The sequence below is a fragment of the Mesoplodon mirus genome (genome assembly GCF_964341445.2).
Source record: "Mesoplodon mirus genome assembly, contig: HAP1_SCAFFOLD_530, whole genome shotgun sequence".
In the NCBI taxonomy this organism is placed as follows: domain Eukaryota; kingdom Metazoa; phylum Chordata; class Mammalia; order Artiodactyla; family Ziphiidae; genus Mesoplodon; species Mesoplodon mirus.
In genome coordinates this window covers 285122-309153 of record NW_028295473.1, presented here as the reverse complement: position 1 = coordinate 309153, position 24032 = coordinate 285122, and the positions used below count along the sequence as shown (strand labels likewise).

The 24032-nt window shown below is 49.7% G+C and overlaps 1 protein-coding gene and 1 pseudogene across 2 annotated transcripts; both read right to left on the bottom strand.

Moving 5' to 3' along the window:
• Positions 1-68: 68 nt before the first annotated feature.
• On the bottom strand, positions 69-11597 carry LOC309797445 (dipeptidase 2-like; annotated as a pseudogene). The gene is made up of 9 exons: positions 11557-11597; positions 11061-11230; positions 10680-10799; positions 10315-10456; positions 9944-10013; positions 9647-9823; positions 9187-9267; positions 4284-4306; positions 69-231 (listed from the first exon to the last, which is right to left on the bottom strand). The product of its transcript is annotated as a dipeptidase 2-like (transcript).
• Positions 11598-13295: 1698 nt separating this feature from the next.
• Positions 13296-23997, bottom strand: LOC309797444 (dipeptidase 2-like; the record flags this gene model as incomplete). Its single annotated transcript, XM_082645973.1, has 9 exons — positions 13296-13579; positions 21212-21296; positions 21675-21851; positions 21972-22041; positions 22343-22484; positions 22708-22827; positions 23140-23258; positions 23585-23796; positions 23944-23997. The coding sequence occupies 9 exons, from the start codon at positions 23995-23997 to the stop codon at positions 13296-13298; spliced, it is 1263 nt and encodes a 420-aa protein (XP_082502099.1).
• Between the last annotated feature and the right edge of the window lie 35 nt (positions 23998-24032).

Genomic DNA, 24032 nt, shown 5'->3' with positions numbered 1-24032 from the left:
CCTAGGTTGCTCTCCCCGGCCTGTAACCTTCCTGTCCAAGCTGGGGTGCTTCTCTCAGAGGGCCACCTTCAGCCCGAGGCCTCCCGGGAGCACACCTCATCCCCATCTGCCTGCAGCCGGCCCCGCCCACCCTGAGGGCTGCGTGCCAGTGCCTCTGTGGCCACAAGTGCTCTGGGCTCCCGGTTTCCCGGGACTGGGCCATGAGGGCTTGTGTGGGGGAAGAGATAGTTTCTGGAAATGGGGGGGTGGGGGGTAACCATGTGAGCTCTGGATTCAGGAAGGGGTCCTCTGCCCCCGACCTTCTCTCTCCACCTACTTGACTCCCCAACCTGCATGACCATTCTCTGGGGACTTCAACTAGCGCCTGGGAACTATCAGGAACCTCCCCCACTTCTGTCAGCCAGCCTCAGGAAAGAGCGCCCTCAGGAGTCGCTACACCTCCCCAGGGCCTGAATAGAGGGACTTTGGGGATGTGAACTGAACGACCTTCTGGGGAGAGTCAGCGACCCTTTTACTCAACAGAGCAGGAAGCCAGTCAGCAGGCTATTTGAGTGGAAGGAAATGAAGTGATTTCCATGGCAGCAGAGTCCCCACCGCAGCAATCTTCCTCCCAGAGCTGCTGGCTGACCTTCTGGCCAGGATCCCTCCTACCTCAGCGTGGAAGGCCCGGCCTCGTGGAGAAGTATAGGTTCTGAGGAAAGACCTGGCACCTGGGTTCTGCTGCTACACTTGCCTTATCTCGTGGCCCTTGTGGCTCTAGCTTTCCCAGAAACCTCAAGGGCTTAAGTGCCTGTGCTTACTCAGAGGCTGCACGCCATTCCCCATTGCCAGCCTCAGGCCCTCCCCCTAGCTGCCTCCTCTAGAGACCCCCTCTCCTCAACACACACACACACACACACTCACTCACTCACTCACTCTCTCTCTCTCTCTCTCTCTGGGGATGTGCCTTCTCACAGAAGCTCAACCACAGAGATGCTTTAGGGACTGTGCCCAAACTCCTTCATCCCCAGCCTCTCAAGTTTTTGCTGTGATCCCTGGCACCCCCTGGAGCTGTTCCACCTTTGGAACCTTTCCCAGGTGGCAGGAGTGCCTAGCACAGGGCTAGTGACCTAAGTCTGAGCACTGGCGACCCTAGAAATGTGTTACACACAAACATTTTATTGAGCAGTAAGGGACCCCACTGGGGACAGAAAGGGCTGGCAGTAAAGGAGCATGTGAACCTCGGGGCAGGGTGCATGCTGCTTGACTCTCCATCCTGTTCTTGCTTCAGGGAGCAGGTCCACCATGCTCCAATCGCCGGTTTTTGGGTCTGGAGCAGCCCAGCTCTTCGTCCGAACTTTCTGAAGAGTGCTTTCGTTTGGGCGCACGTCTGGGGACTGGCTTCACTGCTTCCACCTTTGCTGGTGGGGCCAAAGGAACATCCCCGTAGGCCCGGTAGCCACCAACCAGGCAGTATGTCTCCCCATGCCAGCCCAACTGCGTTTCTCCACACCCTCGGTAGAGGACATGGTAGTGCCCGGGTGTGGGAGGACAAACGGGAGCCACTGCTGCTGCAAAGAAAATCAGAACTGATCAGTCACTTGTGCTGTGCACAGTCTCCTGCCACAATTTCCCCCTCTCATGTCTCTCCCAGTTTCTGGCTGAAGACCTTTAATCTACTTGACATCCAAAACACAGCCTTGGCCCATCACCTCTATGAGTCCCTAGAGAAGGGACACTGGCTGCAAAAGCAATCCCTAGCGCCTACGGCTGCAGCAGATGAGGAAGTCTCTTCACCGTTTCCAGGGAAAACAGTAGAACCCGAAAGAAATTGCACTCATGATCCTCTCCATCTCTCCCTTCCACAACAGAGAAAACATTTCTTGCAGTCTGTCACTTCTGAGGCTTTAATGGAAATGTCTTTCAAGTTTTGGAAAGAAATAATCTAATACAAATTTGTTAAGAACCCCTCTCACCTTGGCAACCCCTCTTGGGCCCCAGTTATACCGCCTGTTTCAACCACACTGAACTCTAGCCCTCTGGTACTTTTATCTAGATTAGAACAAGGCTGAATACTGAGGCAGAGTGATCAGGAGACTCAGAACCGGGGTCTGGGTACCAAGTCTAGGCTCACATCAACGCAGCCTCCTGGGACACCATCTCCTCAGCCCTCCCGTCTCATTAGCACTTCATCACCCCCCCCTTCATTCTTCCGGTCTTCCCATCAATATGGCACCACCCTGTCCCCGAGTACTCAGCAACTCAGTATGGGATGTGTCTGAGAGGACCGATAGAGATGTCTGCATGACAGCACAGAGGTGCCTGGGTTTGAAGGTGTGCTTCTAATTGTGGCCCTGTTCCTCAAACTGCTCCATTTACCGTTTGCCAACAAAAATGCACTTGTCTTTTGCTAAGAGGCCATTCAGGAAAGGGTCTGAATGGAAGCATCCTGTAGCCCAAAGGGGAAGGCTACATTATAAAGCTTAGAACCGTCCTGCACACTTGTCCAGGGATGACCTTTCACTTGTCCTCAGCAGTGAGCCCTGTGGGTCCCTGAAGGTGTCCCAGGTCACTGGTATTACTTACATGTGGGAGTGTGCTCAGTTGTACATAGTTGGCAGGCCCCACAAAAACATGTGCCAGCCAGGTGAGGTGGATTGTATCCCATACCTCCTGTGGAGGTGGCCGGTCTGGGTGTACCTGCTGCACTGCCCAGCCAGGGAACAGAGCACAGGGTTGAGTATATATAGCCTATGAAGTCAGACATTGTCTCTGATAGTCAGAGAAACTTCCCTACCAGTCCTCCACCAGATACGAATCTGTTTGGTTGTCAGTTACCATGGAATCTGTTACCGTGGAATCTGTGAGAAGGCCTGTGAGGGCATCACTACCCAGTGAGGTCATATATGGAACCTGTGACTTGAGGGGCAGGCTTCAGGAGGAGGGGCAGTTTTTTGGAGGAGAACAGGGTAGAGGCAGAGGTACTCTGCCTGGCCCCTCACAGCTGGGCCTCCCCACCAATGCCGTAGTCTAGTAGACACCCCAGGTGGGGCGTGCTGGTGGTCTGGCACAGCCCCAGGGGCCACAGGAGGGCAAGAGAGACCCACATTCTGTGATTGGCTTGAGAGGCAAGATTAAGGTAAGAGACAGCTAGGTTGTATGGCACTTAGCCTAAGAGGCAGAGATTTGTGTGGACAGGGGAATCAGGGAAGGCTCCTTTGCAGTGGGCCTGAAGGACAAGTGAGATTTGGACCCATGGGGAAGAGAGGGAAGACATTCCAGTTTGGAAGAATAAAAGCAAAGACACACTCTTCTCGACCTTGTCCTGCCCCCAATATAAATTCATCGCACTCTGAAATTTTTACAACTGAGGACTTAAAGAAACCAAGAGGTTAAGGGGCCTTTGCAGTGGTACACAGGTAGTGGAGAGGTGTTCTGCTCAATGGTTAGGTTCATGTCGGGGCTCCGGGTTTACAGCTGATAGGAATATGAGGACAAGCTCCTGCCATTTCAAACATTTCCAAGTGATACTGAGAGAGATGTTAAAGGTGCAAAATGCGGGTGCTGAATGACCTCACAAAGTGGGAATGGTGGGCCCATTTGAACATGAAATTGAAAACAAATTCATGACAAAAGGACATAATACAAAATGACAACATAATCACTCCAGGCCCCTCTCCCCTAGAAGTAAAAGTCATTAGAATCCTCTGTCTCTCCACCATGAAAGGATGAGATAAAGACTCAGCAGCAGCCCCCGTGAGAAACATGGTCAACAGTGTGAAGAGGTGTTACTCAGACGATTTGGTCCGCCTCAGAGAAGGAAAGAGACAACTCTGCCCTTAGCCTGATCAGGCCCACAGGAAGCAAGCACATTTGGGGCAGCCTCTGATAGTGTGGCAATGAGAGAGAACTTTCTTTAGGAGGGGGACTCCCTGTTGCCCGACCCCCACCCTGAAAAAGCAAAGATGGGACATTCGTTTAATGGGGCTGTTGCAGAGGCGTTGTTCCCAGGAGGTAGAGACTGCTTCGACTACCATTTTAGAGGTTGGGCCACCGTGGTTGAGAAGCACAGCACCTTCTCTTCCTAAACTGCTTGAATCAGCGGGTACACGTTAGGACAGACGAAGTCAGGCCTCATTGGAGCGGACTGCCTTTGGGAGTGGTAGAATGTAAACTGTGAAAGGGAATGCTCTGGAGGAGGTTTGTCATGGCAGGTGGGCCAGCATGAGACCATTCAGATTCTCCACGGCTCCAGAGATTACTTGACTGGGAGCATCCCTGTGATGTGGCGGGGGGACTCCTACCTTAACAGGACCTGGCTGGGCATCTGGGGAAGGCGGAATAAACGGTTTATTAACTTACGAGAGCGAGAGACTCACAAAAGCACCGAGAAAGACTTGTACCTGGATTCTTGAGCCAACCCTAAGAAAACTTATCTAGATCTGGAGTAGGGCTCGGGAGGCTGCACTTTTAAGCTTCCTGGGCAGTCCCACCACAGTGGTCCATGGATAGAGTGACCAAATTATTGTGAGTTCTTGGTTGCTTTGGGGAGTCAAAGTGGGCAATATTAAAAACTGCAGCAGGCATACGTATAAACAGGGAATATTCAAGGCAAACAGAGGTGTATAGTTATTCTGTGCATGAATCAGGTTTGGGAAAAGCTAGCCTGGTGGTTAAAGAACACAACCCTTATGACAGACAGACCAGATTCTGTCCTACTTACTTGTGTGATTTTTGACCAAGTTCTTTTATCCTTCTGACTGTTTCTTCATATGGAAAAGAGCGATGGCTGTACATTTAGCACAATATTCTCTTTTGGCAAAAGTTGCTCTGGGTCCATTTGTGTTCTCCGCAACTGAATCCTTTCCAGTGTGCAAGCATTTTTAAGTTGTTTGGTGAAGTATTACATGGGACTTTCAACTGTTCATTACTTTGGGCAAAGCTTATGTAGTGCTGCAGAGACTAGAACCCATGCAGAGGTAGTGAGAGGATGTTATAAGCTTATTCTGCCGGTTGATACAAAAGTTTAACCTTTTCTCCTCTTCCTCCACCTGCCGCCAAGACATGAGAAAGAAGGCAGAGCCTGGAAATGCACACCAGGCAATACTTCTGTGTCAGTTTGCCTTTTATTCCTCTGCCAGTACTTCCCAGAGAGATTTCACCAAAAGTGCCTAAGCTTGCCATGGCCATTGTTGTGAAGGAAGTTTCTCTCTATTGCTAGTCACATCCCCTTTTCCTTCTCCTGGGGACTTAATGGATGTTTGGGGGCAGGAACTAAAATTTAAACTAAAAGGTAAAAAACAAAAAAACAAAAAACAAAACAAAAGAAAAAACAAGTGTTCTTTTTGTAACATCTTTATTGGAGTATAATGGCTTTACAATGGTGTGTTAGTTTCTGCTTTATACCAAAGTGAATCAGTTATACATAAGTTCCTATATCTTTCCCTCTTGCATCTCCCTCACTCCCACCCTCCCTATCCCACCCCTCTAGGTGGTCACAAAGCACCGAGCTGATCTCTCTGTGCTATGCGGCTGCTTCCCACTAGCTATCCATTTTACGTTTGGTAGTGTACATATGTCCATGCCACTCTCTCACTTTGTCATGGCTTACCCTTCGCCCTCCCCATATCCCCAAGTCCATTCTCTAGTAGGTCTGTGTCTTTATTCCTGTCTTACCCCTAGGTTCTTCATGACATTTTTTTTCTTAAATTCCATATATATATATGTGTTAGCATACGGTATTTGTCTTTGTCTTTCTGACTTCCTTCACTCTGTATGACAGACTCTAGGTCCATCCGCCTCATTACAAATAGCTCAATTTCGTTTCTTTTTATGGCTGAGTAATATTCCACTGAATATGTGTGTCACATCTTCTTTATCCATTCATCTGACGATGGACACTGAGGTTGTTTCCATCTCCTGGCTATTGTAAATAGAGCTGCAATGAACATTTTGGTACATGACTCCTTTTGAATTCTGGTTTTCTCAGGGTATAGGCCCAGTAGTGGGATTGCTGGGTCATATGGTAGTTCTATTTGTAGTTTTTTTAAGGAACCTCCATACTGCTCTCCCTAGTGGCTGTACCAATTTCCACTCCCACCAACAGTGTAGGAGCGTTCCGTTTTCTCCACATCCTCTCCAGCATTTATTGTTTGTAGATTTTTTGATGATGGCCATTCTGACCGGTGTGAGGTGATACCTCCTTGTAGTGTTGATTTGCATTTCTCTCATAATTCGTGATGTTGAGCATCTTTTCACGTGTTTGTTGGCCATCTTTGGAGAAATGTCTGTTTAGGTCTTCCGTCCATTGTTTCATTGGGTTGTTTTTTTTGATATTGATCTGCATGAGTTGCTTATATAGTTTACAAATTTATTTATGTTTATATTTTTTGGAGATGAATCCCTTGTCAGTTGCTTCGTTTGCAACTATTTTCTCCCATTCTGAGGGTTGTCAGAGTCCAGAGTCTTGAGTGTTCCCCCAGTATCCAACTTGGACAAGTGTACAAATAGTGGTGGTCTAAATGATGTAGAGAGATGAATAGTGGAAGTTAAGTATTGAAGGTAAAATTAATCGTTCAGTAACATCACATAATTAATTTTAAGTGTCCATGTTATACTTGGGCAGAGTTGTTCAGTTGGCAATTAGTTAAGTTTGTAAGAGACTCAGGAGAGAGAGATGTAAGTTTTAGGTCAAGATCTGTGATATATATGGTGGCTGGAATCACAAGAGTAGATGAGACCATCTATCAAGGGCAGAAGAGAGCTTCTGAGAAATACACATCTCTTGGCAGAGGGCAGAGTGAGAGTGCCCAGTGAAAGAGATAAGGATGTCCAGAGGCAGGAGGAAGAAGTAGCAGGTTAAGATGCTACTGTTGTGAAGGTGAAAGATTTTTCTGAGATGCCAAGTTTGATCAACAAAATCAACTATTGCTGAAAGGTGACAGAATGACCAAACAATATTCACTCAGTTTAATCACAAACTAAATGTTGGTGAATGCAATTCCAGTGCAGATAAGTAAGAAGAAAAGAGCAAAATTGTGTGAGTCACGAGGTACATAAAGATAAGAAAATACAGACAATGAGAATAAATACAAGTTTTGATAAACTGCACTGTGAAATTAGGAAGAGAGAAAAGGTAACTAGAGAATTACTTGGCATCAAGCAAGAGTAATTTTTAATGGGAGGGAGGCAGCTTTTTAATGGGAGGGGGCCAAAATACAATCGCTAAAGAGGAAAACCTTAACAATACCAATGAGGTGGGAAAATGAATGGAAGATACTGAGGAAGTGAGACTAGGTATTTATACACTATGTCGAAAAGCTCTTCTTGGACGTAAAGAGAAGAAGGTAGTTTGGGGTGTTTTTGCTTTATAGTCTGTGTTTTCTCTGTGAAATAAAAGTTTGATGGGAGGTGATGTCACCTCGAGATAGCACTCATCAAATATCCTATGTGCTTATCTACATTTTTCATCCTCCTTTGTAGTTCAACTGTTTTCCTTTGATTCGTTGTGGCCAGTGGCAAAGAAGCAGAATCAAGTGTATCACTTCTGGGCTGAGGTCATTAGGAGCCAGTGTCCCTCTTGTCTGGTCCTCTGCTATTGTGACATGGGAGGTCAAATAGTCCAGATGAGGTGGCTGCAAGATGGATCAGGACCATGTGATCTGTAAGGGCTTTACTCAGTAGAGAAATAACGTACTCGTATTTTCCACTGAGATTCCTGTGTTCAATAGATCTGCCTGTGAGAGCTCAGAGAGCATAGCGAAGGCTGAAATGACAAAGAGGGAGAGATGTTGGTAACAGATGGAAGGCGCCTGGCAGATAATATATTAAATGGTAAACAAAGCTGCTGGAGTAAGAGAGAGAGTATATAAGAGATGAGAAGAAGGCCAACTGTATGTAGTATCTGACGCTAAGGAGTGAGGAGAGAAACAACTGAAAACTAAAAATAAAAAGAATGATCAGAAAGAAGCTAGGTGGTAGGCCAACAGAAATCATAAGATTGCTATAAAACATAAAGGAAGGTAGTTTTAAAAGAAGCACCATCTAATGGAGTCAGTTGTTTCCCAAAGGCAAAATGCTATGGGAACTGAAAATAAAGCATCTGATTGGATGGCTAAACTTTTATGAACAAAAGTGGAACCACTTCAGGAAAGTCATGGGAGAAGACGCTGTGTTACAGTGGGGAGAGTAATCAATATATTGTGAGGAAAGGTGCCTTCATTTGCAAGAAATGCCAATTAAGAAGTGAAGACAGCATTTAAAGGGAAGGGATAATGTAAGAAAATTAAAAAAAAAATTTAAGGAAACTTGAATAACTCGTAGACAAAGAGGGAGGTATTAGTGAAAGACTGAAAATCAGAGAAAGCTATCTTAAGTTGTTGTTATGGACTGAATTGTGTCCCCCGAAAAATTATATGTTGAAGCCCCTCCTAAGTTGACTGTAGAAGATAGGAGATAGGTCCTTTAGGGAGGTAACTGAAGTTAACTGAAGTCATAAGGGTGAGGTAATAATCTGACAGGGACTGATGGTGTCCTTATAAGAAGGGGAATAGATTCCAGAGATCTCTCTCCCTCTGCTCGTAGAGGAAAGGCCGTGTGAGGACACTGCAAGAAGACAGCCGTCAGCAAGCCAGGAAGATTGTTCTCACCAGAAACCAATTCTTATGGTATTCAGTACCTTAATCTTGGACTTCCACCCTCCAGAACTGTGAGAAAATAAATTTCTGCTGTGGAAGTCGTTCAGTCTATAGTATTTCACTATAACAGCCCAACCAGACTAATACATATCTTTATGTACACTGCAATATACAGAAGCTAAACAATGATTGTGAGCCTGAGATTACATCTTGAACAGAAGTGTAATGATGCTTGTGGTACTCACAACTTCACGAATTTTGTCAGAAAGATGTGAAAAAAAGTCAGTCAACCAACGGTTCTGATAGTGGATATTTTCTTTATGTGTTTGACATAAAGCAGTGTCTGACAGCCTCCCTGATACCCATCCGTATCGCAGTTTTGATTCTGTGGCTCCAGTTCCACATGGCACCAAGGTGCTGTGTACTGTCCATTCTTGGGTTTTTGGGTGCTGTACCTATTGCCAATAGGTGGGTCAAACCACTGGGGCTCTTCTGAAGTCCTCCCTAAATTTGGACCCAGCTTCAGCTCCAAATCCGAGTTTTCAGAGAGCCCAGGGTGAGGCTCGCCTGCCACAGTAGACACGTTGGCTAACGGGTTGCACTGCAGCACCCACTCGGACAAGGGCACCATCACGATGCCACCGTTCTTCTTCTGTAGGGGCGGACCCGTGGCCAGTCAGCTTGGCCCCCAGCACAGCCAGCTGCCTGTTCACTCTCTCGGCCCCTGTGAGGAAGGTGTTCAGCCCTGGCTGTGAGGTCAGAGTCATCTCCTCTCTGGGTTTGTGTGAATGGAGGAGCCGCAGCCCTGGTCTGGGTGGTGTGTTGGCCCTGGGTTTCCGGGTTTGGAGGAGTATCTTACCACCTAGACCCCCACCTAGGGCTGAAGAGTTCAGGGGCTGTGGACCGTGGGTTTTGGGGGCAGAAGATATTTAACCTGGCGTTTGAGGAAATGGAGGGAGAAGAGGCTCAGGTTCAAGGGCTCCTGGTTTGAATCTCTTGCTTTAGGTTTGAGGGCCAGGGCAGTCTCTCACCAGAAGCTGCAGGATATCATCAGGAACATTGCGAGTGTTCTTGCACATACCCCGGGCAGCTGAGTGGGAGAAGATGACAGGTGCCTGTGACACTTGTAGGGCTCGCCGTGCCGCAGCATCCGAGACATGGGCCAAGTCCACCATCATGCCCAGGCGGTTCATTTCTGCCACCACCTTCTGCAGGGACAGGATGGGGAGAGGGCATGAGGGCTGCATTTATCTTGTGTGTATTTATCTGTAGGGAACAGGCAGGGCTGTACATTCATGTGGGGCAGGGTATGGAAGCCGGGTCCTTACCTCGCCAAAGCTGGTGAGCCGACTGACATTGCTGTAGAAGGGGTGGATACCCTTTGCTGAGCTCTGTGCTCTGCAGGATGGCCAGGAGGCAGTCTGACTGGTGGCCATGACTTGGCTACAAGAGCGTAGAAAGAGGTTGTGTCGAACCGTCTACACCTGCAACTCCCTGATGCAAGAGGAGGGACCCAAACTGGGCTGTGCCTGGCAGTAGGAGGGCCCTTCTGGGGATTCAGTCTTGTTCTGCAAACCTCCATTCCCCTCCCAACCCCAGGTTCAGGGCTGGATCCCAGGGATAAACTTGCTTTGGGCCCCAGCGTGATCTTGGGCAGATCCCTGCCTCACTGGGCCCTTACCATCTGCACTGTGCTCACCAGGGCGTGTTGCAGGTGTGGGTGAGTGTCACGTAGCGCACACCCAGCGCATAGAAGGTACGCAAGATGGAGAGGCTCCTGTCCAGTGAGTGGCCGCCCTCCACACCAATGAGGCTAGCCAACTTCCGGGTATTGTTGAGAGCTGGGGGCAGGTAGGTCAGATGATCATTTTCAGAGGCAGGGGTAGCTAACTGAAGTCCCTAACACCTACCACGACCAGTCTCTTTACCATTTTGTTTTGTTTTTTTGGCCGTGCCACGCAGCATGAGGGCTCTTAGTTCCCCCACCGGGGATCCAACCCGAGGCCCCTGCAGTGGAAGCGTGGAGTCTTCACCTCTGGACTACCAGGGAAGTCCCCCGGCTACCTTTAACTGAGGTCACAAGCTCCAGCTCAGAATAGGAGGCACACATGGGGCAGATGAGGTGAACTTGCTCCAGGGTGAGGCGCACAGCATCGCGTTCGTGGGTCCGGCATGGGACGTAGGCTCACCAGAACTGAGGGAAGGCAAGGGCTTAGTTTGGGCTTTGGAGCTCCTTGGGCTTCTCATAGCCTCCTCAGCTGGCACAACACTCAGTGTGCCCAGAAGTCCCATGTAATGCGTTGCTTTTTCTGTGGTACTTGGATGCCCGTCAGGTTGGCTCACTGTGACCCCTGTTCCCCCAGCATCCATGGCATGGCACTTTCTAGGTCACTATGGTAACTTAGTTCCAATGTGACTAACCTGTGGTCTCTGAGGCCCCCAAACTGCCCCACATTCCCCAGCAGCCATGGTGGCACCTTGTGTGTCCCTGGGCACCCACGAGATCATTTTTCAGCCTGTCCACGCTGGTCTGGCCATGGCTGAAATTGCGCAGATTAACATCCTGTAGCCCGTGGTGGTAAAACTGCCTCAGGACCAGGGGCATGTCGTTGTGGCTGGAGGGAGGTCAAGGCAAATAGGTGGGCTCCTTAGGTCTTGGGATGAGGCAGGACACATTGCCTGGCCTGGGCCAGCCTGTGGGTCCCCCACCTCCCACTGTCACACAGACTATACTAGGAGCAGCTGAGGCCTGGGCTGAGGGGTTCCCACCAGGGAGGGGATGACAGAGAAGGGGAAGGGCATCCATAGATGATGGAGAGGACATCCAGGGGTGGTGGGAGGGAGCCTCCCCACTAGCTCTGCATGCTCCGGACCTCCTGCCCTGCCCGGGGCCAGGCTAGGCCCCCAGCGGCCCCCAGCAGCCGGCACACACTGCAGCCACCCGTCCACAAGCGGGAAGTCCCGCATCAGGGCCCGCGTGCGCTCCCGCGGACTTGGGGTTCTGGAGGTGCCCGGCGTGGTCTTCACGGGTAACCGGCCGCAGCAGCAGACCCAGCAGGAGCAGCAGACACAGCAGAGGCCGCTGGCTGAGTGCGCGGGGACCATCGAGGCGGGCAGAGGCGGGTCTGAGAGGGGCGGGCAGTGGGGTTCTGCCTGTCGACACAGGGCACCCAGCGTCGCGGCCTCGCGAGGGGGGCGGTTTGAGGGAGGGGATACAGAGTCTCAGGACCCTCGCAGAGAGCCGCGATCCGGGAAGCCCAGAAGCCACAGGGCAGCAGTGCCCTCCCGCCCCCTGCTCACAGGCAGCTCCTGCGGGCTAAGCTGGCCTCTGCGGAGAGCCCACTCGCCTCCCATCGTGGGTTCCCTCCACCCCTGCCCCTCTTCCCACTCCCACTGCTCCGAGGGGGCGCCCTAGGTTGCTCTCCCCGGCCTGTAACCTTCCTGTCCAAGCTGGGGTGCTTCTCTCAGAGGGCCACCTTCAGCCCGAGGCCTCCCGGGAGCACACCTCATCCCCATCTGCCTGCAGCCGGCCCCACCCACCCTGAGGGCTGCGTGCCAGTGCCTCTGTGGCCACAAGTGCTCTGGGCTCCCGGTTTCCCGGGACTGGGCCATGAGGGCTTGTGTGGGGGAAGAGATAGTTTCTGGAAATGGGGGGGTGGGGGGTAACCATGTGAGCTCTGGATTCAGGAAGGGGTCCTCTGCCCCCGATCTTCTCTCTCCACCTACTTGACTCCCCAACCTGCATGACCATTCTCTGGGGACTTCAACTAGCGCCTGGGAACTATCAGGAACCTCCCCCACTTCTGTCAGCCAGCCTCAGGAAAGAGCGCCCTCAGGAGTCGCTACACCTCCCCAGGGCCTGAATAGAGGGACTTTGGGGATGTGAACTGAACGACCTTCTGGGGAGAGTCAGCGACCCTTTTACTCAACAGAGCAGGAAGCCAGTCAGCAGGCTATTTGAGTGGAAGGAAATGAAGTGATTTCCATGGCAGCAGAGTCCCCACCGCAGCAATCTTCCTCCCAGAGCTGCTGGCTGACCTTCTGGCCAGGATCCCTCCTACCTCAGCGTGGAAGGCCCGGCCTCGTGGAGAAGTATAGGTTCTGAGGAAAGACCTGGCACCTGGGTTCTGCTGCTACACTTGCCTTATCTCGTGGCCCTTGTGGCTCTAGCTTTCCCAGAAACCTCAAGGGCTTAAGTGCCTGTGCTTACTCAGAGGCTGCACGCCATTCCCCATTGCCAGCCTCAGGCCCTCCCCCTAGCTGCCTCCTCTAGAGACCCCCTCTCCTCAACACACACACACACACACACACACTCACTCACTCACTCACTCTCTCTCTCTCTCTCTCTCTGGGGATGTGCCTTCTCACAGAAGCTCAACCACAGAGATGCTTTAGGGACTGTGCCCAAACTCCTTCATCCCCAGCCTCTCAAGTTTTTGCTGTGATCCCTGGCACCCCCTGGAGCTGTTCCACCTTTGGAACCTTTCCCAGGTGGCAGGAGTGCCTAGCACAGGGCTAGTGACCTAAGTCTGAGCACTGGCGACCCTAGAAATGTGTTACACACAAACATTTTATTGAGCAGTAAGGGACCCCACTGGGGACAGAAAGGGCTGGCAGTAAAGGAGCATGTGAACCTCGGGGCAGGGTGCATGCTGCTTGACTCTCCATCCTGTTCTTGCTTCAGGGAGCAGGTCCACCATGCTCCAATCGCCGGTTTTTGGGTCTGGAGCAGCCCAGCTCTTCGTCCGAACTTTCTGAAGAGTGCTTTCGTTTGGGCGCACGTCTGGGGACTGGCTTCACTGCTTCCACCTTTGCTGGTGGGGCCAAAGGAACATCCCCGTAGGCCCGGTAGCCACCAACCAGGCAGTATGTCTCCCCATGCCAGCCCAACTGCGTTTCTCCACACCCTCGGTAGAGGACATGGTAGTGCCCGGGTGTGGGAGGACAAACGGGAGCCACTGCTGCTGCAAAGAAAATCAGAACTGATCAGTCACTTGTGCTGTGCACAGTCTCCTGCCACAATTTCCCCCTCTCATGTCTCTCCCAGTTTCTGGCTGAAGACCTTTAATCTACTTGACATCCAAAACACAGCCTTGGCCCATCACCTCTATGAGTCCCTAGAGAAGGGACACTGGCTGCAAAAGCAATCCCTAGCGCCTACGGCTGCAGCAGATGAGGAAGTCTCTTCACCGTTTCCAGGGAAAACAGTAGAACCCGAAAGAAATTGCACTCATGATCCTCTCCATCTCTCCCTTCCACAACAGAGAAAACATTTCTTGCAGTCTGTCACTTCTGAGGCTTTAATGGAAATGTCTTTCAAGTTTTGGAAAGAAATAATCTAATACAAATTTGTTAAGAACCCCTCTCACCTTGGCAACCCCTCTTGGGCCCCAGTTATACCGCCTGTTTCAACCACACTGAACTCTAGCCCTCTGGTACTTTTATCTAGATTAGAACAAGGCTGAATACTGAGGCAGAGTGATCAGGAGACTCAGAACCGGGGTCTGGGTACCAAGTCTAGGCTCACATCAACGCAGCCTCCTGGGACACCATCTCCTCAGCCCTCCCGTCTCATTAGCACTTCATCACCCCCCCCTTCATTCTTCCGGTCTTCCCATCAATATGGCACCACCCTGTCCCCGAGTACTCAGCAACTCAGTATGGGATGTGTCTGAGAGGACCGATAGAGATGTCTGCATGACAGCACAGAGGTGCCTGGGTTTGAAGGTGTGCTTCTAATTGTGGCCCTGTTCCTCAAACTGCTCCATTTACCGTTTGCCAACAAAAATGCACTTGTCTTTTGCTAAGAGGCCATTCAGGAAAGGGTCTGAATGGAAGCATCCTGTAGCCCAAAGGGGAAGGCTACATTATAAAGCTTAGAACCGTCCTGCACACTTGTCCAGGGATGACCTTTCACTTGTCCTCAGCAGTGAGCCCTGTGGGTCCCTGAAGGTGTCCCAGGTCACTGGTATTACTTACATGTGGGAGTGTGCTCAGTTGTACATAGTTGGCAGGCCCCACAAAAACATGTGCCAGCCAGGTGAGGTGGATTGTATCCCATACCTCCTGTGGAGGTGGCCGGTCTGGGTGTACCTGCTGCACTGCCCAGCCAGGGAACAGAGCACAGGGTTGAGTATATATAGCCTATGAAGTCAGACATTGTCTCTGATAGTCAGAGAAACTTCCCTACCAGTCCTCCACCAGATACGAATCTGTTTGGTTGTCAGTTACCATGGAATCTGTTACCGTGGAATCTGTGAGAAGGCCTGTGAGGGCATCACTACCCACTGAGGTCATATATGGAACCTGTGACTTGAGGGGCAGGCTTCAGGAGGAGGGGCAGTTTTTTGGAGGAGAACAGGGTAGAGGCAGAGGTACTCTGCCTGGCCCCTCACAGCTGGGCCTCCCCACCAATGCCGTAGTCTAGTAGACACCCCAGGTGGGGCGTGCTGGTGGTCTGGCACAGCCCCAGGGGCCACAGGAGGGCAAGAGAGACCCACATTCTGTGATTGGCTTGAGAGGCAAGATTAAGGTAAGAGACAGCTAGGTTGTATGGCACTTAGCCTAAGAGGCAGAGATTTGTGTGGACAGGGGAATCAGGGAAGGCTCCTTTGCAGTGGGCCTGAAGGACAAGTGAGATTTGGACCCATGGGGAAGAGAGGGAAGACATTCCAGTTTGGAAGAATAAAAGCAAAGACACACTCTTCTCGACCTTGTCCTGCCCCCAATATAAATTCATCGCACCCTGAAATTTTTACAACTGAGGACTTAAAGAAACCAAGAGGTTAAGGGGCCTTTGCAGTGGTACACAGGTAGTGGAGAGGTGTTCTGCTCAATGGTTAGGTTCATGTCGGGGCTCCGGGTTTACAGCTGATAGGAATATGAGGACAAGCTCCTGCCATTTCAAACATTTCCAAGTGATACTGAGAGAGATGTTAAAGGTGCAAAATGCGGGTGCTGAATGACCTCACAAAGTGGGAATGGTGGGCCCATTTGAACATGAAATTGAAAACAAATTCATGACAAAAGGACATAATACAAAATGACAACATAATCACTCCAGGCCCCTCTCCCCTAGAAGTAAAAGTCATTAGAATCCTCTGTCTCTCCACCATGAAAGGATGAGATAAAGACTCAGCAGCAGCCCCCGTGAGAAACATGGTCAACAGTGTGAAGAGGTGTTACTCAGACGATTTGGTCCGCCTCAGAGAAGGAAAGAGACAACTCTGCCCTTAGCCTGATCAGGCCCACAGGAAGCAAGCACATTTGGGGCAGCCTCTGATAGTGTGGCAATGAGAGAGAACCTTCTTTAGGAGGGGGACTCCCTGTTGCCCGACCCCCACCCTGAAAAAGCAAAGATGGGACATTCGTTTAATGGGGCTGTTGCAGAGGCGTTGTTCCCAGGAGGTAGAGACTGCTTCGACTACCATTTTAGAGGTTGGGCCACCGTGGTTGAGAAGCACAGCACCTTCTCTTCCTAAACTGCTTGAATCAGCGGGTACACGTTAGGACAGACGAAGTCAGGCCTCATTGGAGCGGACTGCCTTTGGGAGTGGTAGAATGTAAACTGTGAAAGGGAATGCTCTGGAGGAGGTTTGTCATGGCAGGTGGGCCAGCATGAGACCATTCAGATTCTCCACGGCTCCAGAGATTACTTGACTGGGAGCATCCCTGTGATGTGGCGGGGGGACTCCTACCTTAACAGGACCTGGCTGGGCATCTGGGGAAGGCGGAATAAACGGTTTATTAACTTACGAGAGCGAGAGACTCACAAAAGCACCGAGAAAGACTTGTACCTGGATTCTTGAGCCAACCCTAAGAAAACTTATCTAGATCTGGAGTAGGGCTCGGGAGGCTGCACTTTTAAGCTTCCTGGGCAGTCCCACCACAGTGGTCCATGGATAGAGTGACCAAATTATTGTGAGTTCTTGGTTGCTTTGGGGAGTCAAAGTGGGCAATATTAAAAACTGCAGCAGGCATACGTATAAACAGGGAATATTCAAGGCAAACAGAGGTGTATAGTTATTCTGTGCATGAATCAGGTTTGGGAAAAGCTAGCCTGGTGGTTAAAGAACACAACCCTTATGACAGACAGACCAGATTCTGTCCTACTTACTTGTGTGATTTTTGACCAAGTTCTTTTATCCTTCTGACTGTTTCTTCATATGGAAAAGAGCGATGGCTGTACATTTAGCACAATATTCTCTTTTGGCAAAAGTTGCTCTGGGTCCATTTGTGTTCTCCGCAACTGAATCCTTTCCAGTGTGCAAGCATTTTTAAGTTGTTTGGTGAAGTATTACATTGGACTTTCAACTGTTCATTACTTTGGGCAAAGCTTATGTAGTGCTGCAGAGACTAGAACCCATGCAGAGGTAGTGAGAGGATGTTATAAGCTTATTCTGCCGGTTGATACAAAAGTTTAACCTTTTCTCCTCTTCCTCCACCTGCCGCCAAGACATGAGAAAGAAGGCAGAGCCTGGAAATGCACACCAGGCAATACTTCTGTGTCAGTTTGCCTTTTATTCCTCTGCCAGTACTTCCCAGAGAGATTTCACCAAAAGTGCCTAAGCTTGCCATGGCCATTGTTGTGAAGGAAGTTTCTCTCTATTGCTAGTCACATCCCCTTTTCCTTCTCCTGGGGACTTAATGGATGTTTGGGGGCAGGAACTAAAATTTAAACTAAAAGGTAAAAAACAAAAAAACAAAAAACAAAACAAAAGAAAAAACAAGTGTTCTTTTTGTAACATCTTTATTGGAGTATAATGGCTTTACAATGGTGTGTTAGTTTCTGCTTTATACCAAAGTGAATCAGTTATACATAAGTTCCTATATCTTTCCCTCTTGCATCTCCCTCACTCCCACCCTCCCTATCCCACCCCTCTAGGTGGTCACAAAGCACCGAGCTGATCTCTCTGTGCTATGCGGCTGCTTCCCACTAGCTATCCATTTTACGTTTGGTAGTGTACATATGTCCATGCCACTCTCTCACTTTGTCATGGCTTACCCTTCGCCCTCCCCATATCCCCAAGTCCATTCTCTAGTAGGTCTGTGTCTTTATTCCTGTCTTACCCCTAGGTTCTTCATGACATTTTTTTTCTTAAATTCCATATATATATATGTGTTAGCATACGGTATTTGTCTTTGTCTTTCTGACTTCCTTCACTCTGTATGACAGACTCTAGGTCCATCCGCCTCATTACAAATAGCTCAATTTCGTTTCTTTTTATGGCTGAGTAATATTCCACTGAATATGTGTGTCACATCTTCTTTATCCATTCATCTGACGATGGACACTGAGGTTGTTTCCATCTCCTGGCTATTGTAAATAGAGCTGCAATGAACATTTTGGTACATGACTCCTTTTGAATTCTGGTTTTCTCAGGGTATAGGCCCAGTAGTGGGATTGCTGGGTCATATGGTAGTTCTATTTGTAGTTTTTTTAAGGAACCTCCATACTGCTCTCCCTAGTGGCTGTACCAATTTCCACTCCCACCAACAGTGTAGGAGCGTTCCGTTTTCTCCTCATCCTCTCCAGCATTTATTGTTTGTAGATTTTTTGATGATGGCCATTCTGACCGGTGTGAGGTGATACCTCCTTGTAGTGTTGATTTGCATTTCTCTCATAATTCGTGATGTTGAGCATCTTTTCACGTGTTTGTTGGCCATCTTTGGAGAAATGTCTGTTTAGGTCTTCCGTCCATTGTTTCATTGGGTTGTTTTTTTTGATATTGATCTGCATGAGTTGCTTATATAGTTTACAAATTTATTTATGTTTATATTTTTTGGAGATGAATCCCTTGTCAGTTGCTTCGTTTGCAACTATTTTCTCCCATTCTGAGGGTTGTCAGAGTCCAGAGTCTTGAGTGTTCCCCCAGTATCCAACTTGGACAAGTGTACAAATAGTGGTGGTCTAAATGATGTAGAGAGATGAATAGTGGAAGTTAAGTATTGAAGGTAAAATTAATCGTTCAGTAACATCACATAATTAATTTTAAGTGTCCATGTTATACTTGGGCAGAGTTGTTCAGTTGGCAATTAGTTAAGTTTGTAAGAGACTCAGGAGAGAGAGATGTAAGTTTTAGGTCAAGATCTGTGATATATATGGTGGCTGGAATCACAAGAGTAGATGAGACCATCTATCAAGGGCAGAAGAGAGCTTCTGAGAAATACACATCTCTTGGCAGAGGGCAGAGTGAGAGTGCCCAGTGAAAGAGATAAGGATGTCCAGAGGCAGGAGGAAGAAGTAGCAGGTTAAGATGCTACTGTTGTGAAGGTGAAAGATTTTTCTGAGATGCCAAGTTTGATCAACAAAATCAACTATTGCTGAAAGGTGACAGAATGACCAAACAATATTCACTCAGTTTAATCACAAACTAAATGTTGGTGAATGCAATTCCAGTGCAGATAAGTAAGAAGAAAAGAGCAAAATTGTGTGAGTCACGAGGTACATAAAGATAAGAAAATACAGACAATGAGAATAAATACAAGTTTTGATAAACTGCACTGTGAAATTAGGAAGAGAGAAAAGGTAACTAGAGAATTACTTGGCATCAAGCAAGAGTAATTTTTAATGGGAGGGAGGCAGCTTTTTAATGGGAGGGGGCCAAAATACAATCGCTAAAGAGGAAAACCTTAACAATACCAATGAGGTGGGAAAATGAATGGAAGATACTGAGGAAGTGAGACTAGGTATTTATACACTATGTCGAAAAGCTCTTCTTGGACGTAAAGAGAAGAAGGTAGTTTGGGGTGTTTTTGCTTTATAGTCTGTGTTTTCTCTGTGAAATAAAAGTTTGATGGGAGGTGATGTCACCTCGAGATAGCACTCATCAAATATCCTATGTGCTTATCTACATTTTTCATCCTCCTTTGTAGTTCAACTGTTTTCCTTTGATTCGTTGTGGCCAGTGGCAAAGAAGCAGAATCAAGTGTATCACTTCTGGGCTGAGGTCATTAGGAGCCAGTGTCCCTCTTGTCTGGTCCTCTGCTATTGTGACATGGGAGGTCAAATAGTCCAGATGAGGTGGCTGCAAGATGGATCAGGACCATGTGATCTGTAAGGGCTTTACTCAGTAGAGAAATAACGTACTCGTATTTTCCACTGAGATTCCTGTGTTCAATAGATCTGCCTGTGAGAGCTCAGAGAGCATAGCGAAGGCTGAAATGACAAAGAGGGAGAGATGTTGGTAACAGATGGAAGGCGCCTGGCAGATAATATATTAAATGGTAAACAAAGCTGCTGGAGTAAGAGAGAGAGTATATAAGAGATGAGAAGAAGGCCAACTGTATGTAGTATCTGACGCTAAGGAGTGAGGAGAGAAACAACTGAAAACTAAAAATAAAAAGAATGATCAGAAAGAAGCTAGGTGGTATGCCAACAGAAATCATAAGATTGCTATAAAACATAAAGGAAGGTAGTTTTAAAAGAAGCACCATCTAATGGAGTCAGTTGTTTCCCAAAGGCAAAATGCTATGGGAACTGAAAATAAAGCGTCTGATTGGATGGCTAAACTTTTATGAACAAAAGTGGAACCACTTCAGGAAAGTCATGGGAGAAGACGCTGTGTTACAGTGGGGAGAGTAATCAATATATTGTGAGGAAAGGTGCCTTCATTTGCAAGAAATGCCAATTAAGAAGTGAAGACAGCATTTAAAGGGAAGGGATAATGTAAGAAAATTAAAAAAAAAATTTAAGGAAACTTGAATAACTCGTAGACAAAGAGGGAGGTATTAGTGAAAGACTGAAAATCAGAGAAAGCTATCTTAAGTTGTTGTTATGGACTGAATTGTGTCCCCCGAAAAATTATATGTTGAAGCCCCTCCTAAGTTGACTGTAGAAGATAGGAGATAGGTCCTTTAGGGAGGTAACTGAAGTTAACTGAAGTCATAAGGGTGAGGTAATAATCTGACAGGGACTGATGGTGTCCTTATAAGAAGGGGAATAGATTCCAGAGATCTCTCTCCCTCTGCTCGTAGAGGAAAGGCCGTGTGAGGACACTGCAAGAAGACAGCCGTCAGCAAGCCAGGAAGATTGTTCTCACCAGAAACCAATTCTTATGGTATTCAGTACCTTAATCTTGGACTTCCACCCTCCAGAACTGTGAGAAAATAAATTTCTGCTGTGGAAGTCGTTCAGTCTATAGTATTTCACTATAACAGCCCAACCAGACTAATACAGACCTTTATGTACACTGCAATATACAGAAGCTAAACAGTGATTGTGAGCCTGAGATTACATCTTGAACAGAAGTGTAATGACGCTTGTGGTACTCACAACTTCACGAATTTTGTCAGAAAGATGTGAAAAAAAGTCAGTCAACCAACGGTTCTGATAGTGGATATTTTCTTTATGTGTTTGACATAAAGCAGTGTCTGACAGCCTCCCTGATACCCATCCGTATCGCAGTTTTGATTCTGTGGCTCCAGTTCCACATGGCACCAAGGTGCTGTGTACTGTCCATTCTTGGGTTTTTGGGTGCTGTACCTATTGCCAATAGGTGGGTCAAACCACTGGGGCTCTTCTGAAGTCCTCCCTAAATTTGGACCCAGCTTCAGCTCCAAATCCGAGTTTTCAGAGAGCCCAGGGTGAGGCTCGCCTGCCACAGTAGACACGTTGGCTAACGGGTTGCACTGCAGCACCCACTCGGACAAAGGCACCATCACAATGCCACCATTCTTCTTCTGCAGGGGCGGACCCGTGGACAGTCAGCTTGGCCCTCAGCACAGCCAGCTGCCTGTTCACTCTCTCGGCCCCTGTGAGGAAGGTGTTCAGCCCTGGCTTTGAGGTCAGAGTCATCTCCTCTCTGGGTTTGTGTGAATGGAGGAGCCGCAGCCCTGGTCTGGGTGGTGTGTTGGCCCAGGGTTTCCGGGTTTGGAGGAGTATCTTACCACCTAGACCCCCACCTAGGGCTGAAGAGTTCAGGGGCTGTGGACCGTGGGTTTTGGGGGCAGAAGATATTTAACCTGGCGTTTGAGGAAATGGAGGGAGAAGAGGCTCAGGTTCAAGGGCTCCTGGTTTGAATCTCTTGCTTAAGTTTGAGGGCCAGGGCAGTCTCTCACCAGAAGCTGCAGGATATCATCAGGAACATTGCGAGTGTTCTTGCACATACCCCGGGCAGTTGAGTGGGAGAAGATGACAGGTGCCTGTGACACTTGTAGGGCTCGCCGTGCCGCAGCATCCGAGACATGGGCCAAGTCCACCATCATGCCCAGGCGGTTCATTTCTGCCACCACCTTCTGCAGGGACAGGATGGGGAGAGGGCATGAGGGCTGCATTTATCTTGTGTGTATTTATCTGTAGGGAACAGGCAGGGCTGTAGATTCATGTGGGGCAGGGTATGGAAGCCGGGTCCTTACCTCGCCACAGCCGGTGAGCCGACTGACATTGCTGTAGAAGGGGTGGATACCCTTTGCTGAGCTCTGTGCCCTGCAGGATGGCCAGGAGGCAGTCTGACTGGTGGCCATGACTTGGCTACAAGAGCGTAGAAAGAGGTTGTGTCGAACCGTCTAGACCTGCAACTCCCTGATGCAAGAGGAGGGACCCAAACTGGGCTGTGCCTGGCAGTAGGAGGGCCCTTCTGGGGATTCAGTCTTGTTCTGCAAACCTCCATTCCCCTCCCAACCCCAGGTTCAGGGCTGGATCCCAGGGGTAAACTTGCTTTGGGCCCCAGCGTGATCTTGGGCAGATCCCTGCCTCACTGGGCCCTTACCATCTGCACTGTGCTCACCAGGGCGTGTTGCAGGTGTGGGTGAGTGTCACGTAGCGCACACCCAGCGCATAGAAGGTACGCAAGATGGAGAGGCTCCTGTCCAGTGAGTGGCCGCCCTCCACACCAATGAGGCTAGCCAACTTCCGGGTATTGTTGAGAGCTGGGGGCAGGTAGGTCAGATGATCATTTTCAGAGGCAGGGGTAGCTAACTGAAGTCCCTAACACCTACCACGACCAGTCTCTTTACCATTTTGTTTTGTTTTTTTGCCTGTGCCGCGCAGCATGAGGGCTCTTAGTTCCCCCACTGGGGATCCAACCCGAGGCCCCTGCAGTGGAAGCGTGGAGTCTTCACCTCTGGACTACCAAGGAAGTCCCCCGTCTACCTTTAACTGAGGTCACAAGCTCCAGCTCAGAATAGGAGGCACACATGGGGCAGATGAGGTGAACTTGCTCCAGGGTGAGGCGCACAGCATCGCGTTCGTGGGTCCGGCATGGGACGCAGGCTCACCAGAACTGAGGGAAGGCAAGGGCTTAGTTTGGGCTTTGGAGCTCCTTGGGCTTCTCATAGCCTCCTCAGCTGGCACAACACTCAGTGTGCCCAGAAGTCCCATGTAATGCGTTGCTTTTTCTGTGGTACTTGGATGCCCGTCAGGTTGGCTCACTGTGACCCCTGTTCCCCCAGCATCCATGGCATGGCACTTTCTAGGTCACTATGGTAACTTAGTTCCAATGTGACTAACCTGTGGTCTCTGAGGCCCCCAAACTGCCCCACATTCCCCAGCAGCCATGGTGGCACCTTGTGTGTCCCTGGGCACCCACGAGATCATTTTTCAGCCTGTCCACGCTGGTCTGGCCATGGCTGAAATTGCGCAGATTAACATCCTGTAGCCCGTGGTGGTAAAACTGCCTCAGGACCAGGGGCATGTCGTTGTGGCTGGAGGGAGGTCAAGGCAAATAGGTGGGCTCCTTAGGTCTTGGGATGAGGCAGGACACATTGCCTGGCCTGGGCCAGCCTGTGGGTCCCCCACCTCCCACTGTCACACAGACTATACTAGGAGCAGCTGAGGCCTGGGCTGAGGGGTTCCCACCAGGGAGGGGATGACAGAGAAGGGGAAGGGCATCCATAGATGATGGAGAGGACATCCAGGGGTGGTGGGAGGGAGCCTCCCCACTAGCTCTGCATGCTCCGGACCTCCTGCCCTGCCCGGGGCCAGGCTAGGCCCCCAGCGGCCCCCAGCAGCCGGCACACACTGCAGCCACCTGTCCACAAGCGGGAAGTCCCGCATCAGGGCCGGCGTGCGCTCCCGCGGACTTGGGGTTCTGGAGGTGCCCGGCGTGGTCTTCACAGGTAACCGGCCGCAGCAGCAGACCCAGCAGGAGCAGCAGACACAACAGAGGCCGCTGGCTGAGTGCGCGGGGACCATCGAGGCGGGCAGAGGCGGGTCTGCGAGGGGCGGGCAGTGGGGTTCTGCCTGTCGACACAGGGCACCCAGCGTCGCGGCCTCGCGAGGGGGGCGGTTTGAGGGAGGGGATACAGAGTCTCAGGACCCTCGCAGAGAGCCGCGATCCGGGAAGCCCAGCAGCCACAGGGCAGCAGTGCCCTCCCGCCCCCTGCTCACAGGCAGCTCCTGCGGGCTAAGCTGGCCTCTGCGGAGAGCCCACTCGCCTCCCATCGTGGGTTCCCTCCACCCCTGCCCCTCTTCCCACT